General features: G+C 46.0%; 1 protein-coding gene across 2 annotated transcripts in view; it reads left to right on the plus strand.

Moving 5' to 3' along the window:
- The window catches only part of USP20 (ubiquitin specific peptidase 20), a 98606-nt gene extending 79175 nt beyond the window's left edge, over nt 1-19431 (plus strand). For both annotated transcript variants that reach the window (XM_063936678.1, XM_063936679.1), the window contains exons 16-25: nt 89-134; nt 10582-10762; nt 12428-12554; nt 12753-12922; nt 14591-14672; nt 16402-16510; nt 17042-17144; nt 17660-17731; nt 18333-18504; nt 18587-19431. In XM_063936678.1, the coding sequence (XP_063792748.1) occupies nt 89-134; nt 10582-10762; nt 12428-12554; nt 12753-12922; nt 14591-14672; nt 16402-16510; nt 17042-17144; nt 17660-17731; nt 18333-18493 (1051 nt within the window). In that variant the 3' untranslated portion in view covers nt 18494-18504; nt 18587-19431. The remainder of the gene's footprint in view (nt 1-88; nt 135-10581; nt 10763-12427; nt 12555-12752; nt 12923-14590; nt 14673-16401; nt 16511-17041; nt 17145-17659; nt 17732-18332; nt 18505-18586) is intronic.
- The last annotated feature ends 1408 nt before the right edge of the window (nt 19432-20839 follow it).

The raw sequence follows: 20839 nt of genomic DNA on the forward strand, positions 1-20839 counted from the left end.
TGTGTGTGTGTGTGTATGTTTTATACATTGTCTATATAATATAATATTAGAAAGAGAGAGACCGTTGTCTGCTTTTTGTTTCGTTTAGGCTACGGAATGGAGTTAAATATTGTAAAGTTTTACGGCTGCCAGAGGTGAGTTTCCCACTCTCTGCCATTGTGTAGCATGTTCGGCGAGTTTGTATGATATACTCATTAAAAAGAAAGATGTCTGCTCAAGCAGAGGTTAAATGACCAGTAGGATCTCTCTTCCTCCCTCTGTTCTATTATATACACATTGGGTGTGTATAATACCACATCATTTTCAGGTAAACTTTATACGAGAAACCTCCCCTGAGGGGTTACCTAACAGGATGCTCCTGGACCCTATAGGAGTCTCACAAATATCCCAGAAGGGTGCTCAGCGTCATCTTTGTAGAGCAGCATTATGAGATAAGCTCAGCAGCATGAAATGGTCACACAGTAGACACACCTGTGACTGATTAATACACTGGAGTAAAAGACATAATCACTGCAATGTTCATAAAAAGTCTTATGAAGTAACTTGCAAATTCTTCACTCTCTTCTTATAAAACCCTGCCTACTTCAGTCCTGTCAGCAAAGTCAAGAGCAAATAGATTGGTCCTATATCCATACAGTGCTGGTGAAGAAGAGAGGGTGTGTCTCGGCAGCAGGCAGTCAGTGAGAGCCATGAGAGAGAGTGGGTGGAGCCTATTTCTAGCTCTCACTGCGCAACTTCTATATGGAGACATTATAGCTATATACGCGCACATACACTTATGGCGTAGAGATCTTGTACAGTGCAGCCGGAAAGTATTCACAGCGCTTCACTTTTTCCACATTTTGTTATGTTACTGCCTTATTCCAAACTGAAATAAATTCATTTTTCCCCTGAAAATTCCACACACCCCATAATGACAACGTGAAAAAGGTGGTGTTTTTTTTTTTTAGATTTTTGCAAATTTATTAAAAATAAAAAACTAAGAAGTCACATGTACTTATGTATTCACAGCCTTTGCTCAATACTTTTTTGATACACCTTTGGCAGATTACAGCCTCAAGTCTTTTTGAATATGCTGCCACAAGCTTGGCACACCTATCTTTGGGCAGTTTCGCCCATTCCTCTTTGCAGCACCTCTCAAGCTCCATCAGGTTAGATGGGAAGCGCCAGTGCACAGCCATTTTCAGACCTCTCCAGAGATGTTCAATCGGATTCAAATCTGGGCTCTGGCTTGGCCACTGAAGGACATTCACAGAGTTGTCTTGAAGCCACTCCTTTGATATCTTGGCTGTGTGCTTGAGGTCGTTGTCCTGCTGAAAGATGAACCATCGCCCCAGTCTGAGGTCAAGAGCACTCTGGAGCAGGTTTTCATCCAGGATGTCTCTGTACATTGCTGCATTCATCTTTCCCTCTATCCTAACTAGTTTCCCAGTTCCTGCCACTGAAAAACATCCCCACAGCATGATACTGCCCCCACCATGCTTCACTGTGGGTATGGTATTGGCCTGGTGATGAGCGTTGTCTGGTTTCCACCAAATGCCTGGCATTCACACCAGAGTACAATCTTTGTCGCATCAGACCAGAGAATTTTGTTATTCATGGTCTGAGAATCCTTCAGGTGCATTTTGGCAAACTCCAGGCGAGCTGCCATGTGCTTTTTACTAAGGAGTGGCTTCCGTCTGGCCACTCTAACATACAGGGCTGATTGGCGGATTGCTGCAGAGACGGTTGTCCTTCTGGAAGGTTCTCCTCTCTCCACAGAAGAATGTTGTAGCTTTGACAGTGTGACCATAGGGTTCTTGGTCACCTCCCTGACTAGGGCCCTTCTCCCCCGATCGCTCAGTTTAGACGGCCGGCCAGCTCTAGGAAGAGTCCTGGTTGTTCCGAACTTCTTCCATTTATGGATGATGAAGGCCACTGTGCTCATTGGGACCTTCAAAGCATCAGATATTTTTCTGTACCCTTCCCCAGATTTGTGCCTCGAGACAGTCTTGTCTCGGAGGTCTACAGACAATTCCTTTGACTTCATGCTTGGTTTGTGCTCAGACATGCACTATCAAGTGTGGGACCTTATATAGAAAAATGTGTGTGTCTTTCCAGATTATGTCCAATCAACTGAATTTACCACAGGTGGACTCCAATTAAACTGTAGGAACATCTCAAGGGTGATCAGTGGAAACAGGATGCACCTGAGCTCAATTTTGAGCTTCATGGCAAAGGCTGTGAATACTTATGTACATGTGATTTCTTAGTTTTTTATTTTTAATACATTTTTTACGTTGTCATTATGGGGTATTGTGTCTTGAATTTTGAGTGAAAAAATGAATTTATTCCATTTTGGAATAAAGCTGTAACATAACAAAATGTGTAAAAAGTGAAGCGCTGTGAATACTTTCCGGATGCACTGTATTTCTGCAATGCAGGGACAGTCTTCAGGGATTAAATTTTTTGTGAAGGGAGATTATTCAGGGATCCTATCCCAACCATCTCTGAAGTTACATAGCCCAAACTTGCTCTCCCAGCATCCACTTGTCATGGCTTCATAGCAGCTGGACACATACTACCAATAACATAAGTCAACCTGCACAATGGAGATTAAGGGGTCTATTTACTAAGCCTTGGATGGAGATAATGTCACTGGAGATAAAGTACCAGCCAATCGACTCCTAACTGTCATTTTTCAAACACAGCCTGTGACATGGCAGTTAGGAGCCGATTGGCTGGTACTTTATCTCCAGCGACTTTATCTCCATCCAAGGCTTCGTAAATAGACCCCTAAGTGCAGTATTGCACATGAATAGAGCGAGTTCAGCAGTGTGCATTGTGGTGAGCATGGCACATGTCACTGGAGGTCTTCCTCAGGTTTATTTCATGGCAGGGGATGTGTAGGATGCAGTGTGATTTCACTGCTTAACACTACATCCAATCACAGACTAGTCTGTTATTTGCAGCTTTCTCATTCATTGACCGCAGTATACTATTAGTGCCAAACCAATCTTTGAGTCTCACTGTTATCTGTTTGATTATAGTTTCCCAGCCTACCCCTCACCATCCGTCTTACCAACTCCCCTGTATCTGGAGATGAAGTCATGGCCCTCATCTGGCCCCCTCTCCCTTTCCACCTCCCATTTTGACCCTATCCCCTCCCGCCTCCTCCACTACCTCTCTCCTTCTGCCTATCCCATCTTGCCCACTTCCTCAATCTCTCCCTCTCATCAGACATTGTCCCTTCTGTATTCAGGCATGTCCTTGTCTCTCCATTCTTTAAAATGGCCACCCTTGATCCTAACACTCTCTCCAACTACCGTTCCATCTCTCTCCTCCCTTTGGCCTCCAAACTCCTTGAGCGCATTGTCTACAACTGCCTTACTGCCTTTTTTCCTCCCACTCCCTGATTAACCCATTTCAGTCAGGCTTCCATCCTCTCCACTCCATGGAAACTGCCCTCATGAAAGTCAGCAATGACCTCCTTGCTGCCAAATCTCAGGGCCACTACTCTCTGCTCATTCTCCTAGACCTCTCTGTTGCTTTTGACACTATGGACCACCCTCTCCTCCTGCAAATCCTTGACTCCCTCGTTCTGCGTGATACTGCCCTCTCCTGTCTGTCCTCCTACCTCTCTGACCGCTCCTTCTCTGTCTCCTCCCATGACTCCACTCCCCCAACCCCCCTTCCACTAACAGTTGGTGTCCCCCAATGTTCTGTTCTTGAACCTGTCATGTTCTCCCCCTATACATTCTATTTATATGAGTTCTTTTGACCTCGATTATCATCTTTATGCAGGAGGTGTTACATATTTCTGATACTCCAAGTACCACAAAAAAGGGTATTATGTGTGAGGTGAAAAAACTACCTGTAGTTTTTCCTGAATCAGATAAATTAAATGAAGTGTGTGATGATGCGTGGGTTTCCCCCGATAGAAAATTATTGGCGGTATACCCTTTCCCGCCAGAAGTTAAGGCGCGGTGGGAAACACCCCTCAGGGTGGATAAGGCGCTCACACGCTTATCAGAACAAGTGACGGTACCATCTACGGATAGGGCCGTACTTAAGGGGCCAGCTGATAGGAGGCTGAAAAATATCCTAAAAAGTATACACACACATGCTGGTGTTATACTGCGACCAGCGATCGCCTCAGCCTGGATGTGCAGAGCTGAGGTGGCTTGGTCGGATTCCCTGACTAAAAATATTGATACCTTTGACAGGGACAGTATTTTATTGACTATAGAGCATTTAAAGAATGCATTTCTATATATGCGAGATGCGCAGAGGGATATTTGCACTCTGGCATCAAGAGTAAATGCGATGTCCATATCTGCAAGAAGATGTTTATGGACACGACAGTGGTCAGGTGATGCAGATTCCAAACGGCACAAAGATGTATTGCCGTATAAAGGGGAGGAGTTATTTGGGGTCGGTCCATGTGACCTGGTGGCCAGGGCAACTGCTGGAAAATCCACCGTTTTTTACCCTAAGTCACATCTCTGCAGAAAAAGACACCGTCTTTTCAGCCTCAGTCCTTTCGTCCCTATAAGAGTCATATCTGCCCAGGGATAGAGGAAAGGGAAGAAGACTGCAGCAGGCAGCCCATTCCCAGGAACAGAAGCCCTCCACCGCTTCTACCAAGTTCTCAGCATGACGCTGGGACCGTACAGGACCCCTGGATCCTACAAGTAGTATCCAAGGGGTACAGATTGGAATGTCGAGAGGTTTCCCCCCTCGCAGGTTCCTGTAGTCTGCTGTACCAATGTCTCCCTCCGACAGGGAGGCAGTATTGAAAACAATTCACAAGCTGTATTCCCAGCAGGTGATAATAAATTTACCCCTCCGACAACAAGGAAAGGGGTATTACTCCACACTATATGGTGGTACTGAAGGCTAGGTGAGACCTATTCTAAATCTGAAAAATTTGAACACTTACAAGGGTTCAAATCCAGATGGAGTCACTCAGAGCAGTGATAGCAAAGAACAAGGGGACTATATGGTGTCCCGGGACATCAGGGATGCTTACCTCCATGTCCCAAAATTTGCCTTTTCTCACCAAGGGTACCTCAGGTTCGTGGTACAGAACTGTCACTATCCGTTTCAAGACGATGCCGTTGGATTGTCCAAGGCACCCCAGGTCCTTACCAAGGTAATGACCGAAAGGAGGATTCGTCTTCAAAGAAAATGGACGACCTCCTGATAAGAACAAGGTCCAGAGAACAGTTGGAGGTCGGAGTAGCACTATCTCAAGTAGTTCTACGACAGCACGGGTGGATTCTAAATATTCCAAAACCGCAGTTGTTCCGACGACACGTCTGCTGGTCCTAGGGATGATTCTGGACACAGTCCAGGAAAAGGTGTTTCTCCCAGAGGAGAAAGCCAGGGAGTTATCCGAGCTAATCGGGATCCTCCTAAAACCAGGAAAAGTGTCAGTGCATCATTGCACAAGAGTCCTGGTAAAAATGGTGGCTTATTACGAAGCGCTTCCATTCGGCAGATTTCACGCAAGAACTCTTCAGTGGGATCTGCTGGACAAATGGTCCGGATCGCATCTTCAGATGCATCAGCGGATAACCCTATATCCAAGGACAAGGGTGTCTCTCCTGTGGTGATTACAGAGTGCTCATCTTCTAGAGGGCCGCAGATTCGGCATTCAGGATTGGATGCTCGTGACCACGGAGGCCAGCCTGAGAGGCTGGGGAGCAGTCACACAAGGAGTGTGATCAAGTCTGGAGAATTCTCTCCACATAAATATACTGGAGCTAAGAGCAAATTTATAATGCTCTAAGTTTAGCAAGACCTCTGCTTCAAGGTCAGCCGGTATTGATCCAGTGGGATAACATCACGGCAGTCGCCCACGTAAACAGAAAGGGCGGCACAAGAAGCAGGAGGGCAGTGGCAAAACTGCAAGGATTTTTCGCTAGGCGGAAAATCATGTGATAGCACTGTCAGCAGTGTTCATTCCGGGAGTGGACGACTGGGAAGCAGACTTCCTCAGCAGGCACGACCTCCACCCGGGAGAGTGGGAACTTCATCGGGAAGTTTTCCGCATGATTGTGAACCGTTGGGAAAGACCAAAGGTGGACATGATGGCGTCCCGCCCGAACAAAAAAATGGGACAGGTATTGCGCCAGGTCACGAGACCTTCAGGCGATAGCTGTGGACGTCCTGGTAACACCGTGGGTGTAACAGTCGGTGTATGTGTTCCTTTCTCTGCTTCTCATAACCAAGGTATTGAGAATTATAAGACATAGAGGAGTAAGAACTATACTCGTGGCTCCGGATTGGCCAAGAGGGACTTGGTAACCGGAACTTCAAGAGATGCTCACAGAGGACTAATGGCCTCGGGAGCTAAGAAGGGATTTGCTTTCAGCAAGTACCATGTCTGTTCCAAGAGGAACCGTGGCATCGGCCTTTAAGAAAGGACCTGCTCCAGCAGGGACCTTGTCTGTTCCAAGACTTACCGCGACTGCGTTTGACGGCATGGCGGTTTGAACGCCGGATCCTAAGGGAAAAGGCATTCCGGAAGAGGTCATACCTACCCTGGTCAAAGCCAGGAAGGAGGTGACCGCACAACGTTATCACCACATGTGGTAAAAATATGTTGCGTGGGTGAGGCCAGGAGGGCCCCACGAAAAAATTTCAACTAGGTCGATTTCTGCACTTCCTGCAAACAGGAGTGTCTATGAGCCTCAAATTGGGGTCCATTAAGGTTCAAGTTTCGGCCCTATAGATTTTCTTCCAGAAAGAATTGGCTTCAGTTCCTGAAGTCCAGACGTTTGTCAAGGGAGTATTGCATATACAGCCCTTGTGTGCCTCCAGTGGCACCGTGGGATCTCAACGTAGTGTTGGGATTCCTCAAATCATATTGGTTTGAACCACTCAAATCTGTGGATTTGAAATATCTCACATGGAAAGTGACCATGCTGTTGGCCCTGGCCTCGGCCAGGCGATTGTCAAAATTGGCGGCTTTGTCTTACAAAAGCCCATATTTGATTTTCCATTCGGACATGGCAGAACTGCGGACTCGTCCCCAGTTTCTTCCTAAGGTGGTGTCAGCGTTTCACCTGAAACAACCTATTGTGGTGCCTGCGGCTACTAGGGACTTGGAGGACTCCAAGTTGCTAGACGTTGTCAGGGCCCTGAAAATATATATATATATATAATTCCAGGACGGCTGGAGTCAGAAAGTCTGATTTGCTGTTTATATTGTAGGCACCCAAAAAGCTGGGTGCTCCTGCTTCTAAGCAGACTATTGCTCGTTGGATTTGTAGTACAATTCAGCTTGCACATTCTGTGGCAGGCCTGCCACAGCCAAAATCTGTAAATGCCCATTCCACAAGGAAGGTGGGCTCATCTTGGGCGGCTGCCCGAGGGGTCTCGGCTTTACAACTTTGCCGAGCAGCTACTTGGTCAGGGGCAAACACGTTTGCTAAATTCTACAAATTTGATACCCTGGCTGAGGAGGACCTGGAGTTCTCTCATTCGGTGCTGCAGAGTCATCCGCACTCTCCCGCCCGTTTGGGAGCTTTGGTATAATCCCCATGGTCCTGACGGAGTCCCCAGCATCCACTAGGACGTTAGAGAAAATAAGATTTTACTTACCGATAAATCTATTTCTCATAGTCCGTAGTGGATGCTGGGCGCCCATCCCAAGTGCGGATTGTCTGCATTACTTGTACATAGTTATTGTTACAAAAAAATTGGGTTATTATTGTTGTGAGCCATCTTTTTTAGAGGCTACTCCATTGTTATCATACTGTTAACTGGGTTCAAATCACAAGTTGTACGGTGTGATTGGTGTGGCTGGTATGAGTCTTACCCGGGATTCAAGATCCTTCCTTATTGTGTACGCTCGTCCGGGCACAGTACCTAACTGAGGCTTGGAGGAGGGTCATAGGGGGAGGAGCCAGTACACACCATGTGATCCTAAAAGCTTGCTTTTGTGCCCTGTCTCCTGCGGAGCCGCTATTCCCCATGGTCCTGACGGAGTCCCCAGCATCCACTACGGACTATGAGAAATAGATTTATCGGTAAGTAAAATCTTATTATTACATGCAAAGTGAGATATTTCAGGCCTTTATTTGTTATAATTTTGATGATTGTGGTTTACAGCTTAAGAAAACCCCAAATCCAAAATCTCAGAAAATTAGAAAATAACATAAAATCAATAAAAAAAAGGATTTTAAATACAGAAATGTCGGGCCTCTGAAAAGTCTAATCATGCATATGTACTCAGTACTTGGTTTGGGCCCCTTTTACATGAATTACTATCTCAATGTGGCGTGGCATGGATTCTATCAGCCTGTGGCACTGCTGAGGTGTTATGGAAGACCAGGATGCTTGAATAGCGGCCTTCAGCTCTTCTGCATTATTCGGTCTCATGTCTCTCATCTTTCTCTTGGCAATGCCCCATGGAGTCTCTTTTTTTTTTTTTTATTTCTTTAGCCCAGGTAAAACGCTTCTGACGTTTTGTTGTTCAGGAGCGGCTTGACAAGAGAAATACGACACTTGGAGCCCATGTCCAGGATCCGTCTGTATGTGGTGGCTCTTGATGCACTAACTCCAGCCTCAGTCCACTCCTTGTGAAGCTCCCCCACCCTTTTGAATGGCCTTTTCCTGACAAGAAAAAAAGAACTGGTCTGTTGCTCAGTGGTCCAAATTTCTCTTTTCTGATGAGAGCAAATTTTGCATCTCATTTGGAAACCAAGGTCCCAGAGTATGGAGGAAGAATGGAGAGGCACACAATCCAAGATGCTTGAAGTCCACTGTGAAGTTTCCACAGTCTGTGTTGATTTGGGCAGCCATGTCGTCTGCTGGTGTTGGTCCACTGTGCTTTATTAAGTCCAGAGGACATTTTAGAGCACTTCATGCTTCCTTCAGCAGACAGGCTTTATGGAGATGCTGACTTCTTTTTCCAGCAGGACTTGGCATCTGCCCACACTGCCAAAAGTACCAAAACCTGGTTCAATGACCGTAGGATTACTGTGCTGGATTGACCAGCAAACTCGCCTGACCTAAACCCCATAGTGAATCTATGGGGCATTGCCAAGAGAAAGATTAGAGACATGAGACCGAACAATGCAGAAGAGCTGAAGGCCGCTATTGAAGCATCCTGGTCTTCCATAACACCTCAGCAGTGCCACAGGCTGATAGAATCCATGCCATGCCGCATTGAGGTAGTAGCTCATGCAAAAGGGGCCCAAACCAAGTACTGAGTACATATGCATGATTATACATTTCAGAGGGCGACATTTCTGTATTTAAAATCTTCTTTTTTTTTTTTTTTTTATGAAATATTCTAATTTTTATAAGATTTGGGGTTTTCTAAAGCTGTAAGCCACAATCATCAAAATTATAACAAACAAAGGCTTGAAATAACTTACTTTGCATGTAATGAGTCTATATAATATATTACTTTCATCTTTTAAGTTGAATTACTGAAATAAATGAACTTTTGCACGATATTCTAATATTCTGAGTTTCATCTGTATACTCTTATGAGTATTGATTAACTCCTCCCACTCCCATCTCCAAGAGTTTGCTTATGCTGCTCCCTGTCCCTGGAATTCTCTCCCTCTCCCAATCTGACTCTCCACAACGCTATAAAACTTCAAACGGGCTATCATGATGCACTTCTTCACTAAGCCATACAACTCTCATCCTAACCCACTACATCATGCTATCTATTTACCCCATCCGTATCACCCGTCTGTCTGCCCCTCCCCTTTAGATTGTAAGTTCTCACAAGCAAGGCCCTCTCCCCTCATGTGCTTTTTCTTCCCTTAGTTCTCCTATCATCTACTCCATACGCTCTACAATAGCACCTAACCCTTGGTTTCTTCCTCCGTGCTGCTTCTTTGAGTATTATGACCAAGCTGGTGCAGCAATGTTTATATGCCATATACTTTTTCCTGCAATGTTCTGTACTGTCACCTTTTATTTTGTTTTGTTCATTTGTTTATGTACTTCGTAAGGCGCTGCGGAACCCTTGTGCTAAAAGGATGGCCCAGGGGGCATCTGAATGCCTGTGTGAATGCAGGATAGATGGTAACGGTTGCTTGGTGCTGTGAGACAGTTTCCTATGAGACTTGTCCATAATGTGGTGCCACTAACATGACGGGAGGGCACACGTGACTTGACGACACACTTGTGGACGTGATGTAAAGTGCACATGATGTGATTGTGCCTCTTTTGCACAAAAAGTATAGGACTTTCTGGCATCCAATTACAAACTAGTTTAATGCTACATAGACTGCTCTGCACTCATTCCTGTGACGTTACCATCCAATCACAGCCTAGACCACTGTATAAAGAGTCCTCGCAACTAATTTAAATCTACAGTACTCAAAAATAGTCACCTTTATCGAGTAATATAAAGCAAATCATGTTTCATTGGTGGAGAAACGCGTCAGTATTAGGTGAAGATGAGGACTAATACATTTCCCTGCGCTCCATTTGAAACTATGTCTGACTTAGTGCTGAATGACCAGTACCAGTATTGAATTTATTGTGTTGCTGTGTGCTGGTGCAACAATGCAATTAAATGGAATTATTCATCTTTTGTATTCAGGAATTTCACTCTTTTCCCTGCAGATCCTCTGTATTCACATGAAACGTTTCCGACACGAGGTGATGTACTCCTTTAAAATCAGCAGCCATGTCTCTTTCCCCTTGGAGGGGCTTAATCTGCGACCCTTCCTAGCTAAGGAGTGTGTGTCTCATATCACCACGTATGACCTTCTGGCTGTTATCTGCCATCACGGGACTGCAGGTAGTAAGTATATAAAACTGTGGACTCTTCAGTTTTTTTAAGGGTCCATTTTTAATCTGTAAAGACATTGGAATTAGTAGAGTCCAAATTTCAGACAGTGGAAATTATTAAGGAATCTATGAATTATTGTATTGGCGCCACCTATTGGTAACTGACATAAACGCATGTTGCATTTCAACCTCGTAGATGGCTTAACATTATTTTTTTTATTAACAGTTTCTTGTATAGCGCAGCATATTCCATAGCGCTTTACAATGGGAAAAACAATGATAGAACATAACTGGTTAATAATAGTATAGAACAGTGGTTCCCAAACTTTTTGGAATCATGGCACCCTAGAGTATCAGAATTTTATTCACGGCAACCTTAGGCCAAAAATTTCTTAGCGAGAAATTTTGAAATAAATATTAAATAAAAAATTGTGTTTATATGTCCTCTTTAGGTTCCATTATGTGTTGAAGAACAAGATTTGCTTCTGTTTGTCCACCTATTTTATGATTGCCAGCCACCAGCACTGGTTTTGCCTATTACATTGACCAAAAATAATTTTGATTGGTCCTGGACCACCAATCCAAGGCACCCCTGCAAGTGTTCTGAGGCACCCCAGGGAGCCACGGCACACAGTTTGAGAACCTCTGCTATAGAAGTAGGAAGGCCCTGCTCGCAAGCTTACAATCTATAGGGAAATAGGCATTGATACACAAGGATAGGTGCTATCTATTGCATAATGGTCCAGCCAGATTGCAGAGTTTTTTGGTGGGCTGTATGATATAGTGTTGACCTGGGGTCAGGAGGATATGAAAGAGAAAACAATATGTGAGAATATGTTTGGACTGCACACAGAGGATGTAATTGTATATGGAAGCTTATGAAGATTATGTGAGCGGTTCTGGTATTTGATAAGCTGCTAGAAAAGCTGAGTTTTCAGGGAACGCTTGACGGTTTGGAGACTAGAGGAGAGTCTTATTGTGCGTGTGAGGGCATTCCACAGAGTGGGTGCAGCCTGAAGAAAGTCCTGCAAAGGTGAATGAGAGTGAGTAATTAGTGTGGATGAGAGACGCACATCTTGTGCAGAGCGGAGAGGTCTGGTAGGGAATACAGTACTTTGAGATAAGGCAGTGATGTACATTGGTGTAGTTTGGTTAATAGCCTTGTGTGTGAGTAAAAGTATTTTATATTGAATGCTGTAGAATACAGGTAACCAATGGAGGGACTGACAGAGAGGATCTGCAGACGATGAACGTCTAGCGAGGAAGATTAGCCTCGCAGCTGCATTCAGAATGGATTGTAGTGGTGAGAGTCTTTTTGGTAAGACCAGTAAGAAGACTATTGCAATAATCAGTGCGGGAGATAATGAGAGCATGGATTACAGTTTTTGCAGTGTCTTGTGTAAGGTATGGTCGTATTTTGAATGTTTTTTAGATGCATGTAATATTATTTAGAGACTGTGGCGAACAAAGTAGCTGTGTGCATCTCTGAACCAGCCCGTGTCACGGCTCCCACACCTGACTAGCGCTGGCAGACAGATAGGAACTGAATGAAAGAGAAGCCCAGAAGCGAGAATAAGGCAGCGTCCCGACAAGACTGTGTTTCCGTTCTCTTTCCCAGTGAGAGGGAGCATAGCATTCTCCTCTGGGGACACTTACATTGTTCTGTCTCCATCCGCAGGCGGCCATTACATATCCTACTGCCAGAATGTGATTAACGGACAGTGGTATGAGTTTGATGACCAGTACGTGACAGAAGTGCACGAGACAGTTGTGCAGAATGCAGAGGCATACGTCCTGTTCTACAGGTGAGTGTAAGTGGATAGACACATTCTTATATACAGTATGTCTGACTAAAAATAATGCACAATACACATTGTATAAGGGATGAAATAAATTGAGTTTTGCCTGCTGTCCATAACATAGAGCATCATGCCGGCCTGCACTGAACTCAGTGTTTCCAGATCTTCTCTCACACGTGACATGTCCATCTATCCCGTACTCAGAAAGAGCTGCGAGGATGCAGAGCGGGAACGGCAGAAGGTTGTATCATTAGCAGCAATGAAAGAATCGGGTCTCCTGCAGTTCTACATATCCCGCGAGTGGCTGAACAAGTTCAACACATTTGCAGAGCCTGGGCCAATCAGCAACCAGAGCTTCCTGTGCTCTCATGGAGGTAAGCCTAAGAACCGGGGTCATCTGGTGGCATTATATAACGCCCATTTAGGCTGTATTACGTTGGTGGGTTAGCCGAATACGTCAGGTTTGCACCAGAGACATTTGGTTATACCACTGGAGAGATGTCAGAAGTATAACATTAATGTAAGGGCTATGTACAGTCTGACGTAATGAACCCGGAATATTTGTGGTTTGTCACCTAATTCCTTGATACTCCTCCACACGTCTGGTGAAACAGATTGTCTTGATGATAAGGCAGCACAATACAGAACATTGACACATTTATACCCATTGTACACCTAAATCCAGAGTCTGACCAGGGACAGACCCCGTTTACACACCTAAATCCAGAGTCTGACCAGGGACAGACCCCGTTTACACGCTTCTTCGACTTGGGTTATTCCTGGGTCGGCAACATTTACACTGCACTCGGATGCAGTATATCTGCTTTTGCTGGCACTTGGCGATGACATCATCTCCAAGCACCAGTGAGCCAGCTTTACTGTTACCTGGGACGTTCCTGCTTGCTACCCGGGTTGGATTCCTGGGTCACTGGATGTTCGGTAATTTTTCTGAGACCCTTGTACACCGAGCTATAACCTGTGTCCACCAGCCAATAACCCTGGTTATTGCAGCGTTGTGAAAGGGGTATAATTCTGCAAAACCATAAAAGAACACACACATTGTAAAATGTGTGGAACATGTAATGCTGCAAGTACCATCATCATTCATATGGTTCTGCCATTTTATGCTACAGTTGTGTTTTACAAGGTCACATGATGACTGTTTGCATTACACAGATAGGCCCGAATTCAGGTTTGTACACAATGGCCCATTATCACGCAATGGGGCTATTATCTGCGGACTGTGATGTCGCTCGCAATGTGGATTTCATGGAAAAGTGACTGACAGGGAGTGACCATTTGGAGTTGTTCACGGAGTGTTTATGGGGAGTGGTCGGGAAAACGCTGGCGTGTCATCTACTATGTCCAGACTGCGAAGCCATAGACCAAACTCTTAGCCTCGATGTTCCTCATTTTTGCACATAGGCCTTGAATGCATACGCAGTTGCAATGAGCATGAACATAAGCAGCTCCATAGCCTAGAAAATCGCATTTGCACGCAAACATGAATTAGGCCCATAGAGCGGCCAGTCACACACAAAACCACTGCGGTACTTTGTCACATGTCTATGCAGTGTGCTGCCGGACATCACCACTACCGGCTGCGCACATTGCTGCTTATTACGGTAAGAAATCATTTTCCCTCACACCTTTGTGCGGTGCAAGGAAAACTGGCCAACGATACCTTGCCATGTAACGACTTCATGTCCGTGGCACATTGCAGAGAATGGATGCGCCCAAAGTGTCCACATTATAATAACTTTCTGCCTGTGTGGGGCCTATGTAATAGCCTGTGAGCTGCACGCTCTGTGGAAATTCCAGCGAGCCTGCCCAAATTGTTAAAGCGTTACTAATTTAAAAAGCGGAACCAGGTTGGTTTTGCTTTTTTAAATGATTGCCGCTTTAAGAATACTGGCAGACTCGCTGGTATTTTGGCAGAACGTGCAGCTCGCAGGCTATTACATAGCCCCCCCGTCTCTAAATAAACTCAGACGTGCACAGGAGCTGCTCCCCTAATTCTCTTTACATTGTCACCTCTGTAGGAATTCCTCCCAATAAATACCATTATATCGATGATCTGGTTGTCATCCTGCCGCAGAATGTATGGGAATATTTGTACAACAGGTGAGTCTTCTGATCTACTCTCAGAGCAGAACTAGTGCTGATACCTTATCCCTCGCTGGTGTTGTAACACCCAAGCACTGTACGACTGCATCTCAGCCCGCTACCCATCCAGAGTGGGCAATCATTCTTTAACTCAGAGCTTAACCTGAACACCTGGATGTGCTTCATGTGTTGCCATCGCTTACTCACAGTCATGTTGTGAGATGAGCCAAAATCCATGAGAACCTGACTTCCCAAGTTACTAGTAACTAGACATTGCTTTGTGGCTTATGAATCATGGATGGCTTGCTGGCCTGAACACTGAGTCAGTGCATCACATGTGAAGCAGTTAGCTTCCCGACAAGCGGGATCCCGGTGGTCAATATACCGATGCCGGGATCCCAAGGGAGGACAGAAACCCAGCGTCACTATACCGACACCAAACGGAATGCCAGTGTCAAAATTCCGACTGCCGACATCCCAATCGTCCTGAGAGCGGGGGACACTGCCATCCTGCCGCGTGGGCGAGAGGGAGGTTAGGTTTAGGCTGCAGAAGGAGGGTTTAGGGTTAGGCTGCAGCGCTGGAAAGGTTAGGCATTGGGGAGGGAGGGTTAGGGTTGGGCACACAGAAGGGGAGGTCCGGGTTAGGCACCAAGTGGGGAGGGTTGCCAGCGGGGAAGGGAGGGTTAGGGTTAGGTACCAAGCGGGGAGGGTTAGGGTTAGGCATCCACAAGGGAGGGTTAGGGTAGGGAAAAGGTGAGGATTAGGGGGCTTCCTGGGGGGCTGTCGGTATACTGACCGTCGGCAATTCGTCCATCGGCAAATCATACTGATCCCCATCACATAGCTGCCTTCACTTCATGTAGGCGACAGGTGCACATCAGACTGGCCACACAGATTGATGATATTCCCAAAACTGGACTCCATATGTGGGATTGGCTTTGAAAGGGCTAAGCCCACCCAAAACTGTAGCCCCTTCCATCAAAACGCATGAATAGCCGCAGACACCACTACGGCCGGTAAGTGGAGCTATACCTCCCAAATTACTGTTAGTTTGGATAAAGCACCAACTGGCTGGACCGTCCTGACTGAGGCTGATTCAGAGGTCGAAGCTAATTGGATGTTTATGCAATTATGTATGTGCCGCACTGCCCATGTACAGTTCTGGTCCTGTGACGTTGGTGGCAGTACCCCGAAAAATGCAGCATGATTGAAATACTGCTGGTGTGTAGGGGGCAGTGGTAGGGAGCGTTTAGGAAGTGTGTGTGTGTGTGTAAGGGGGGGCGGGGGGGGGGGATGTGTTGGCCCCATTTTCTGGGCGTACCAAAGCCAGTGGCTGTTTTACTGGCCCTAGTGTACTGAGTAACCTGAGAGTAACGCGGACGTCTGATGGTCACGCAGAGGGATCCGATGCTGCGTCTTCGGAACCCAGCAGCGGATCACAGAATCCAGCAGTAAGCATCACTTTATACAAGACGCCTCCTACGGCTTCTGCATATACTCGCGCAGGTGCTGTGTACAAAGGCGCAGCAGCGGTGTTATTAGTGTCCACCTCTGGATCAGTGCCTAAATCAGGACAGCTGGGAGGTGTGTATACTTTGATCCGATAACGTCTAAAATACCTCGGGCATCCCTGAGCAGCAAATCAGGGATAAGGGTGTTTCTGATTGGCTGCGGGTTGACTGTTGATGTGCAGGTCATATAAAATGAAAATAAACCTCAGTGACATATTCGTGTTCTCTCCCACCAGATTCGGAGGGGGCCCCGCTGTGAACCATCTTTATGTTTGCTCCATATGTCAGGTGGAGATTGAGGCTTTGGCAAAACGCAGGAAAACTGAGATCGACACCTTTATTAAGGTAAAACAATGTGGTGAAATGTTATCGTCAACACAAACTATTTACTTTTAAATTACTATTAAAACTAGCTTTACTCCTGTAAAAGTGACCTATATTTTGACTTCAGTATAAGGATATATATAAAGCGATTGTTGTGTAAACACGTCTTAGTAGAGGCAAGCACAAGGGCTGGCCGGATAGGTAGTAACACTGCCACCTAGTGGACTATAGCCAGGAAACACTGCATCCATGATGACAGCAAAACGGCTTGCTTTATATACTACGCTGCCAGGCTTGTGTAATAACATAACTACCGGTTGCTACCGGCAATTGTTTCACTTCAGATTAGACAACTAAGGCCTGACATCTATTTGTTACTATAGTTTATAGTTCATTTGTACAATTTTCAATCGACTCTTATATGCCCATAGCTGGCTATATGTTACTGTATGGTTAACCATTTAGCTGCCATGGAGTTGGCCCAAACTAATGATTAAAGAAAAGAAGCTGCTGACTAGAACTCATTTGGCTGTTCCTGTATCCCGTCTTTAGCTAAACAAAGCGTTCCAGGCAGAGGAGTCTCCCAGCATTATATATTGTATCAGCATGCAGTGGTTTCGCGAGTGGGAAGCTTTTGTCAAAGGCAAAGACAACGGTAAGAGCGGCAGGTTCCCCTGTGTTCTGTCAGCTGCCCTCACAGGCGGCCATTTTGCTCGCTTTCTACGTACTGTATCTTTATACTTCAAGAGCAGATACCCTCAAATTAAAAACATGGGGTCAGTTCTATTGTTTATAGCATATCTTACACTTGGAGGTATATGCCCCAACCACTCTAGCAGGGACCACAAGTGAAGTGAAAATGTTTGGCGACCCTCATACATGTAACTGTCTCTTAGTGAATTGATGGGCGGTATTCTCATGAACATGGGCTGATCCCTCCGAATGGCCGCCCCCCAATATGCTTTGGGTATTGGGTGCAATTGTTTTGGGAAATTTGTCATCTGGCACTCGGGCACACATTGGCTGCTCACACTATTACCATGAGGCAGACACCAATCTTATTAAACTGGGGTGACAGATGTTCACTACTACACAGATAGGAAAAGACAGTATTATTGCGACACATTCTGGCTCTGTCACATCACCTGTGTTTCTTATTCTTTTTACCAGACCCCCCAGGTCCAATTGATAACAGCAAGGTGGCATTGACCAAGAGCGGAGGGCACGTGCAGCCAAAGCAGGGTAAGTGTGTTCATTGTTAGACCCACGTATGAAAGACCTGGGAACTGCAAAAGGGGGTGCGCCTGGTACAGCCATCCAGACTGAGTGAGAACAGCTGCTTCTCTTGCGGGGGCTTAGCCTAAGTGATCACTGCCGCATCATTGTGCAGAGGGATTAGCTTCAGTGTGGGGGGACGCATACACAAAGTCTCATAATCAGCTGTTGGTTAGAGGAAATCCCACTTACAACTGTTGATGATCGTATAACAATGAATGGGTTAACCTATTGTTAAGATGTCTTTTATATGGAGTTTCCGTCTACGGGCAGTTCTCTGCCTCCGAAATGTGTTGTGCAGAGTCCACTGAGAGCGAGTTATCACATTCATTTTTATATCGCGTATGATTATCAGCACTTGTATATGCAGTTTTCTCTATTCCAATGAACATTTAACAAGCATTTGAACTATGAGATTCCTATGTGCCAGCACACGGCGTGTTTAAAGTTACAACACCCGCACAGGTCAAATGCGGTAAGTACCATTTCACCTGCGTGCCGGCATACTGATGTAAATTTTATTACTGTCAACCTCCTGGCCCCACAGCTATCTGTTCTTATTACACAGGAGCGGATTATGGGCAGATCTCTGAGGAGACGTGGAATTACCTTTTCAGCCTGTACGGAGGTGGCCCTGAGGTAGCCAATCGACAAACTGTGGCACAGCCCCAGGAGGTGGATAGTCTGCATGGTGAGCAGAAGATAGAAGCTGAAACGCGGGCAGGATAGCTACCACCAAGGTGCTCTTTCAGGTTTGATTCTCAGCATAGTCCAAACTTTAGCCCTAAGCAAACACCGTGACATGTTTCTCTCTCCATGCAGATCCAGATGGATGTCGACCCCTAGTGGTAGCATGGACTACTGCACCAGGTTAATGCACTTCTTGAAGCACCTTCAGATGAACCGCACAGACACGGTGTTTTGTTCTACATATAGTTTGGATCTAATGTTGCAGATAGTAAAACTCCTTGAGACATAAAATTAAAACTTCCCAGGTCTTAGTTTACCAAGTAAGCTGCAACTCACCAATGTAACACGCTATGTATGAAGTTCCCTTATTCCAGGGGTGGCAGAGCTGTCTGTATAGCATGCCCTTGCAGCAGAGAGGATCCACACGTGCGTTACCGGACAGCTGACGTTGGAATAAGTGTTTACAGCAAGGGTTAGCCTCGCCCCGCTGCCAGCTTTGTCTTACTTCTAGTATTGCCTTGTTACTAAACGGTTATGTGCACTCACTCCACAGACCCCGGATGAGGGGCAAGTGTGTGTTTCAAGATAACCTGCTTCCTGTAGTGTCAGTTGCCCGCTGGAAGCAAATAGGTGTAATGGGTGCTCACAGCGGACGGACAGGACATAATGCACTTTGGAAAGAAGTGATGGATGACATTACTATAATGCGTGGCCTCTGTTAGCAGGGGTGGTCTCGTGTAGAATAGGTGACTCTCTCGGGCTCTGTTGCCCTGATCCTTTCCTTCCTTGGTAACTAGATCTTGTAGTTCCACTAGACTTTGCCTTCTGAGCTCAGTCACACGTGCTGTAAGCTGCCTCAGACTTCAGTTGTTCCTCACTGTGATGTGCATGTTGTTGTAATGGTAATACCCTCTGTACATATTCAGTATTAAACAGCTTGGGCTGGGAGAAATACTCAATAAATTAACAAATCTCAATCTGTATCCATGGAAACTTATTGTATTTAGTGAGGTATGATCAGTCATTCCGAGTTGATCGCTAGTGAAAAATGTTCGCAGCGCAGCGATCAAGTGAAAAAGCGGCACTTCTGCGCATGCATATGCGGCGCAGTGTGCACGCACGACGTACTTTCACAAAGGCCAATGTATTTTTACACAAGGTCTAGCGACGCTTTTCAGTCGCAGTGCCAGCCGCAGAGTGATTGATAGGAAAGGGGCGTTTCAGGGTGTCAACTGACCGTTTTCAGGGAGGTTAGAAAAAACGCAGGCGTGACAGGAAAAACGCAGGCGTGGCTGGCCGAACGCAGGGTGTGTTTGTGACGTCAAATCCGGAACTGAACGGTCTGAAGTGATCGCAAGCTAGGAGCAGGTCTGGAGCTACTCTGAAACTGCACATTTTTTTTGTTGTAGCCGCTCTGCGATCCTTTCGTTCGCACTTCTGCTGAGCTAAAATACACTCCCAGAGGGCGGAAGCTTAGCGTTTGCACAGCTGCTAAAAACTGCTAGCGAGCGATCAACTCGGAATGACCCCCAAAGAGCATTATCAATCAGGATTCTGATATGCGTTAAAAGAAAATACTAATTGCAGTAAACAGTTGCATATCATTACAATTCTAGAGACAATCGTCAGAGTACTGATGGGGCTATAGTCTCGGTTAGGGATGGGACATCAATGGGTTTTGTCCTTTAGACATCAGTGCCTATATTTATCTAACGTCCTAGGGGATACTGGGATGGTCTTAGTACCATGGGGTATAGATGGGGTCCATTGGAGCCATGGCACTTTACATTTTCTTCAGTGTGCTGGCTCCTCCCCTCTATGCCCCTCCTGCAGACTCAGGGGGACATGTACTAAGCAGTGATAAAAGTCGAGAAGTGAGCCAGTGGAGAAGCTGCCCATGGCAACCAATCAGCTGCTCTGTATATGTTTATAGTATGCAAATTATAAATGTCAATGTTGATTGGTTGCCATGGGCAACTTCTCCACTGGCTCACTTCTTCACTTTTATCACTGCTTAGTACATGTTCCCCCTCAGTCTAGAAAAATGTGCCCAAGGAGGCTTTATTTTAGTTTATTATTTTCAGGCAGGACTGGTTGGCACCAGTGTGCCTGCGTCATGGGGCTTAGGGGGGGCTGAGCCGGTACCAACCTCTTGAAGGGTTAATCGACCAGATCCCTGCTGACAGGACATAGCTCCTGAGGTGTTTCGCATACCCCCAGGGTGTGCGCACACTCCGACAGCATGCCGCCACCCCTAATAGAGCTGATGATGCTAGAGTGGTGAGTACTAAACCGGGGTCCCGGTTAGCGGGTCCCCGGTTTAAATGGCGGCATAAAGGGGCGGCGGGCATGCGCCCGCTGCATACTCCCACACTGTCGCTGATA

Source organism: Pseudophryne corroboree, chromosome 8 (genome assembly GCF_028390025.1).
Source record: "Pseudophryne corroboree isolate aPseCor3 chromosome 8, aPseCor3.hap2, whole genome shotgun sequence".
NCBI lineage: Eukaryota > Metazoa > Chordata > Amphibia > Anura > Myobatrachidae > Pseudophryne > Pseudophryne corroboree.